Genomic DNA, 7,118 nt, shown 5'->3' on the forward strand with positions numbered 1-7,118 from the left:
AAGAATAATAATCATCGAAAAAAAAAATCTGAAAACACAAACAACAGCCTAGAACCCTTCCGGTTTTATCAAACGCGTGCAAGAGTGGTTGGAAGGAGCGATAAATAATTTGCGTTCATATGTTACAGTGTAACCAGACACACACAAGAACACAAACCGCACACTGTACGGAAAAATTGACTAAACTCTATGGAAATCATGAAACCAAAACTAATAAACCAGTATTTTGTATGTATCCTCTTCTCAATGGAATTTAAGCAACGTTCTGTGTGTTTGTCTTTCAATCGGACTCTTCGCTTATCGTAAAACAGGTAAATTGTTATGTTTTTCTTCTATAAACAGATTTTCCAAGTTCCTCAGACACTTACATAGATGCTTTAGTAGGGTTCGATCACAGCAGACAATGCGGCTGACGCCTGTACTCTTTTCGCTGAGCACTTCTCCAGTAATTTCTCTGTACCGGCGGGTCAATCCGACCCTCTGTCCGTGAGTGCATCGCATTTTCCCAGCTACGGTGGGTCTGAACTCATCAGTCCTGATGCTGTCGAAGCTGCACTATCCAAACTCAGGCCTTCCTTCTCTCCCGGCGCGGCAGGAAGGGGCCTCTGTTCTCAAAAAATTTCATTTTATGTTTGTTCCAATACTTGTAAAGTTATTCCGTAAGTCCTTATGATCCTCTATCTTTCCTGATTTGTGGAATCGTGCTTGGCTTACACTTGGCATGGATTTGTTCCCAACAGATCCATGCTGTCCCACAACTAATCTTATGTCATTCATTTCCTTCATCTCCTCTAACTTAGAATCCGCACATCAAGTTGATGCCGTATATACTGATTTTAAATCGGCTTTCGACCGCGTCCCTCACTCCTTGCTTCTTCATAAACTATCCCAATTAGGCATAAGCCACTTCTTTGTCTCGTGGTTGCGATCTTTTCTGTGTGATCGTTCGTTATATGTTAAGTATAATAACGAATTCTCCTACCCTTTTTCCTCCTCTACGGGCGTCCCACAAGGTAGTGTCCTTAGCCCTTTGTTTTTTGTTATTTTCATTAATGAGGCCAGTACCGTGTTTCCAATGATTGTTTCCTATGTTATGCAGATGACTTAAAAAAATGTCTCCCTTTTTACTCTGACGAAGATTGCGAGTCTCTGCAAGGCATCCTTGACTGTTTCTCTAATTGGTTCGCTCGTAATTCCCTTACACTCTGTCCTGACAAGTGTGGGGTCATTTCCTTTGCCTGATCGCGAACTCACATCAGCTACCCCTGTGCTCTAGACAATCAGTTTTTTAACCGAGTCACGGCTATCAAAGACTTGGGAATCTGGTTGGAAAAAGATCTCTCCTACAACCTCCAAATTGATTCCGTGGTTGGGTGAGCTTGGAAGACGCTGGGCTTGTTCAAGCGTATTGCTCGCGACTCCTCGGACCTCTTATGCCTGAAAGCTGTGCACTGCTCACTGGTCAGATCGATTCTGGAGTACTGCTCAGTAGTCTGGTCTCCCCTAGCGAAAACTCATATTGAGCATATTGAGCGGGTGCAGCGTTCGTTCGCCAGGTTTGCAATACGCAAATCACTTGGTGGGCTTTCCTTCCCCCTGCCACAGTACGAGTCCAGGTGTCAGCTGCTGAGGCTGGATTCGTTGGAAATTCGCCGTTCCCAGGCCCAATCAACCTCTATTACCTCTCTCCTTTTCAGTCATTTTAATCGTCCCCCTCTTGCAATCCCAAGTCGTCGTGCCTCAGCAGGGCGCAAAGACCCCCTCGTGTGTGCTATTCGTCAATTCAATTCCGTGGCCCATATGTTCGACTTTCACCTTAGTTTATCCACCTTCCGGTCCCGTCTTAAACATTCTTCCCAGTTTTCTTATGCCCTTATAGCCTAATTCCCTGGCGCTTAGCAAAGTTAGGTTTAGGTTTTAGCGAAAATGTTATTTCTGTAAACGCGCGAGGCAACAGAAATAATAATAATAATAATAATAACGTCTAGCTGGAGCCTGGGCGGCTCTTTTTGTCTGAGGTGTACTTTGCAGACTTTTGGATCTAATATAGGTGCAGATTTGGAAGACTTTAAACGTGAGATCACCTATCTGCACTTCCACACCACACCACTATTTTGGTTTCAGAGACTGGGATGAGGAGTTTTAGACGAGACGATCTGAGTTAAATAAGAAAATCTGTTTTCCTACTGAATGTCTTCAGATTACCATAGATAGATTACCACGATTTACGAATTTTGTGATAAATTTCCTACGATACGCGTAGCTTTCAAGCAACATCAACGCTCTTCTACATTGTAAAATTTTCTATTTTGCTCGTTCGATGAACAGCTTCAATCATAAATAGTTTATTCGGAACTCTTTTCTCACTAAACGCTATTCTATCATATATTGGTATGGATCGGTGTGTAAAGTCAGTAACATGTTGATCCGCTCGTACATTAACGCGTACGCTCATCACTAGCTTACTAAGTTACGAAATAATCTCGCTAGGCTGGTTTCCGGAGGATTCACTCCATCTTTATCGTTTCCCATCCTTTAGAAGATTCTCTTCCGGTTTTGCCCCCTCCTCTTTGCGGTAACTCATAACACTTTAAGGGTTTTTTGTCTTCTTTACTGCTATTTCTATTCTTCATTCACTTTTAAGGCCACTGCTGGTTTCGCAAACATTATTGGCTTCCACAGACTACATTCACACAGGGTTAAAGGATTAAGCTGTAGCATTTCGCTTGAAAAACTCGAATTTGATAGGAATTCCTTTTTGTGAGAGGATTTTCTTTACGGTCGAAACATTTGCAGTACATTTAACGTTGTAAAGTGATGCTATGAACGTTTTCGACCTTCATTTCTGACAACAACCTTACAGTCGTTGCCGCTAAATTTTGCCTCTAAAAGTCAGCAATATTTCTAGGCCTAAGGCATCAATTTTTGGGTCCATGTAATAAATGTTTGTCCCTTAGTCTATTATTCTGACTCTGAAGAAAAGCAGGTCAAGTGCATCAGATTTTTGAATGATTGCATTGAAGCACAACAAAATTATTACGTACATAGTTAAATATTTTCGTAAAAGGTGGAAGAAATCTGTTTCTCATCATTCACTTATCCACATGGACCTATAGCTGTTTGATTTCAAAATCGGATTTGCGCAAACTACTTCAGAAATTTGTTTGTTTATATACCACGATGTCAAAATGAAGAAGTAATCAAAAGTATTTAAATAATTTTCGTAAGCTGTAGTGTTACGAATAACATTTAGTTTAAAACTTATGTTAATTAAACTAAACCGTGCAATGCTAAAGAAGCTTGGTTTGAATGTTATACTATGTAGTATCACATGTCTGTGAAGAAAATATTCATATTTTAAACTAAAAAATAAATTTGGTTTCCATTGATAGCTAAGAGCCAAAAATTGATGCCTTACGATGCCAAAAATTGAATAGCACTGCCGAAAATTCACACCTTCTAGACAAGCATACCCAACATCGGACTAAAATTGGACGGCAACGACTGTACTTCTGTCTCTCCTAACCGACACCTTTACACAGAAGGATTGGATAGGTGGCTGGAACGGCTTTTAAGCTCATTTCCACTTCCGAAACCGCTCAACTACTTTTTCGCCTACCAGCTGGATATCCTGAGTTGAGATTACGATGCGTTGATTGGTGAGTTACATGCATGTTTGTTTGAAGTTAAATGTTTGAGGTCGGCCCAACAAAAATAAACAACGCAACTCATAATTGTGAGTAGCCTCCAGATGGTCAAAATTGCGCCTCAAAATAGTTACAAATTACAGTCCACAATCTCAATCTGTTATTCCGTCAGTATGGATATTAGACGCGATAGTTTTGGTTGGTATAATTTCGGAATTTAGCTGAAAAAACGATTTGACACAATTTACCGTGGGGAGGGAAAAAATGAATTTGGCTCAACCTAGTTACTTTCTGTCACTAATCCGAAAAGGAATTCTTCCATCGATGCAATTACACGCCAAGCATGATATTTTACGTTAAACAGTAGGGGAGGCTAAATTTTGACAGCAACATTCCGGTACTGTTCCAACCAAAATTACCACGTCTTATTAGGTTATTACCCTATAATGTTTTTTTTTTTGTTAAAAAACACACACACACACACACCGATTAGTTTGATAACTTGTCTTTCTACGTTAAGTACCCGCTCGTCGGTTGCAAGCGTCATGAACACACTTGTAAGGCATTTTACCCGTAAGTTAACTTATTGTTGGAATTTTTATGCCACACCCGCATTTATCTGTCTGTGTGTGTGTTGCGGGATCTATATAGAACTCTTTTACAGTATTTTCCAAGGAGATAAAAAACGGAGAAACGGCCACATAGCCCTGACACTCTTTCATAGCCCTGACCCCGTGTTGTTATTACGGATTCCGTGTGCTTTGTCCTGTCTAAGTCCTAGGCAACGAGATTATAAATATTGGAGAACTGGAAGGGGGGAGCTAGGGGAATTGGATCAAAGGGAAGAATGTAGAATGTATGTATGTATGTATATGTGTGTTTTTTGTGTATGGCACAGTATTTACAGATCGGTCACCGGGCCGATCACGCCAATGCCGCTAATATTGTTGCTGCTACCGCCACTCGTATTCGGTGCATCCGTCGACTGCGAGTCAACCTTCTTCTGCAACGCCATTACCACCTTTTGTAAACTAAAAACAGAAACAGAAAAGATGTTAATAAAATCTAAATCCTTTGCACACAAAAATGCCATTCTTACTAGGCAATCTTTTTCGATTGTTCGTTCTTGGCCGCTATCGCATCCTGCAGATCACGCCTCAGCTCCACCTCGCCCTTCTCCAGCATCAGTACGCGGGAGGAAGCCTCATGCACCGATGCGGTCGTACTTGACGCGCTCGTATTGCCATTACCCAGCTCGACCGTTACCACATCACCGCCGAACATTTCCTCGGTCGTTCCGACACGCCCGTAATTCAGCCGCAACATCGACGGTAGATTGCTGCCCGGCTTGACACCGTTGTTTGTGTTGTTGCTGGTGGCACATCCGCCGCTGGTCGGTGGTGATCGTTCGTTCCCACCGCCGAACGAATGAAACTGCTGCTGAGAAGGGGCGGTCGTTTGTGGGGAATGTTGTGGCTGTTGCTGCTGCTGCTGCTGCTGCTGCTGGGTTGCGTTCGACTGTTGGTGCTGTAGCTGCTGAAGTAACAGTGCCTGCTGTACATTCCCACCGAACAATGGCATCGGCGAGAGTGGCATCGTGTGGTTGTGTTGCGCGCCGGCAAGACAAACGGCCGCCTGCGGTAACACGATGCTTTCCAGCTGCAGCACACGGCTGGTAAGCTTTTCCACGTCCATCCGTGCCGCACTGACCGTTTTCTGCATCGTGTCCACATCCTTTGCCAACCGCTGGAGCGTATCGTTGATCGACCACATGTGATTTTCCTGCAGGTTGCGCAACCGCTCGAACGTTGCATCTTCGCGCACGCGACAAATATCACGTATCTCGCGCACCACGTCCGCTACAATGCCGGAGGTGTAGTTACCTGTAAGCGCAACGGGAAAGGTTAGTCAGCTTGATGACGCTCACATTGCGGACAATGAAAAAAAAAAGCCGTAATGCATACCCGTCGACCGGTACGATGGTGCGGGACTGTTTTGTCCCATGCTGCCCATCGGTTGGCTGGTGGAGCTCAGTCCGCTCAGGCTGTCCCGACGACGGCCCAACCCGGACAGGAGATTCTGCTGCTGCTTTAACCGTTCCGTTTCCACTGCAGACAACAAGAGACAAACGACACGCACGACAAAGATAACACACACGCACACACGTGAAGCATTCAAACGTCACGAATAATCGTACCTTGCAGTTCCAGCAGACTGCGCGTAAGCTTCCGATTTTCCTCGAGCAGGACCGCATTCTCCTCCACAATGCTGCCGCCCTGGCTGGCGGACGGTGGCCGATCGGTCGTGTATTGTGCAGGCGTGGTCGTCGTGGTGTAGGGGCGCCCGGATGGGCCGGGAAACGAAGTGTTACTGTCATCCATTGTGGTAGATTCGTCGTCGGACGGTGAGTCCGATTCTACTGATTTACTGTACAGATGGGAGTTGGGAATCGAAACGAAAGTTAGTTTATTAAAACTAGATGTAAACCCGTCAGGACTGGAGTTCCAATGCCATCGGGGACCGTTCCCGCCGTAGTGAGAACTGAATAACCAACTATGTGGGATATCAACAAGTCTAGCTAGCCATTCGATGGCCGGCGTGACCTGTAAAAGGTCGTTAAGACAAGAAGAAGATATACGCAATTATGTTAAAGCTTACTGAGGATGTAAGTAGGTGCCGCATGTAGGACACGCCGCGTCGTTCCCGTCGTGCATACAACCAATCATAAGAAGTTTTGCGCTAGGTTTCGTTCATCCGGGAGAAAAAAAAAATCAATCAAACGTTCACGTTATCCGTCTTGTTTCGTGGTTCTCCTGCAAGGAAGGAAAAAAACCATATGAAATACAGAAAACTCGTCTGGGAAGTCAGAACATCACGGAAACCTTACCTCGATGTGTCTTTTCCTGGTCAGTCTTTTGGTTTCTGCAAGCAAACGCATAGTGGAAGGGAAAACATTTATAATTATATCAATAGCAATTAGAGCAGTCAACTACAAATCTGATTCGATCCGACCCACGCAAAGGACAAAGCGTGACTGTTGGTACGGGATGTTAATTCGCAACGAAAATGGTAAAGGAATGGAAGCAAAAAAAAAAAGGTGTGTTCAAAGAAGAGGGTGTTTTTCGCGCGTAAGCAGGCAAATGCTCCCACTCCAAAGGTTGATGGATCAATCGCATCATTGTTGGAGCTAGTTGCGCCTTACTTACCAGTTTTTTTTTCATTTTTTCTACCATATTATGTAACCCTGTGGTAGGAAAATTTTCAAAATAAATTATCGGAATGAAAATTAACGGACATTTTTCAAATTTCCCACTCATACGGCCTCGATGTAATCCTCGGTGTTATTGGAACAACGGTGCCAGTCTATACACGGCAGTTCACACAGTTCACCCGCAGTGTGGACTGACTATCCAACTAGGTGGTATGAAGCAAGTCTAGCAAGCTATGCGATGGCCGACGTGACCACTACCA

General features: G+C 44.0%; 1 protein-coding gene across 1 annotated transcript; it reads right to left on the minus strand.

Annotated features, from left to right (window-relative positions):
- Nucleotides 1-4,533: 4,533 nt before the first annotated feature.
- Nucleotides 4,534-6,387, minus strand: LOC126557776 (uncharacterized). The gene is made up of 5 exons (XM_050213659.1): nt 6,306-6,387; nt 5,845-6,074; nt 5,612-5,755; nt 4,747-5,530; nt 4,534-4,678 (listed from the first exon to the last, which is right to left on the minus strand). Exons 1-5 carry the CDS (start codon nt 6,371-6,373, stop codon nt 4,549-4,551), a joined length of 1,356 nt encoding a protein of 451 aa, XP_050069616.1. The 5' UTR covers nt 6,374-6,387; the 3' UTR covers nt 4,534-4,548.
- Between the last annotated feature and the right edge of the window lie 731 nt (nt 6,388-7,118).

The sequence above is a fragment of the Anopheles maculipalpis genome, chromosome X (assembly GCF_943734695.1).
Source record: "Anopheles maculipalpis chromosome X, idAnoMacuDA_375_x, whole genome shotgun sequence".
NCBI classification, from domain to species: Eukaryota; Metazoa; Arthropoda; class Insecta; order Diptera; family Culicidae; genus Anopheles; species Anopheles maculipalpis.

Bases quoted from the DNA above. Each gene is read 5' to 3' on its own strand.
- LOC126557776 (XM_050213659.1), bottom strand. From the start codon at position 6,373: ATGATTGGTTGTATGCACGACGGGAACGACGCGGCGTGTCCTACATGC. The intron at 6,075-6,305 runs GTAAGCTTTAAC...CCATCTGTACAG, and splicing joins GGCACCTACTTACATCCTCA to TAAATCAGTAGAATCGGACT. The intron at 5,756-5,844 runs GTACGATTATTC...TGTTGTCTGCAG, and splicing joins CAGTCTGCTGGAACTGCAAG to TGGAAACGGAACGGTTAAAG.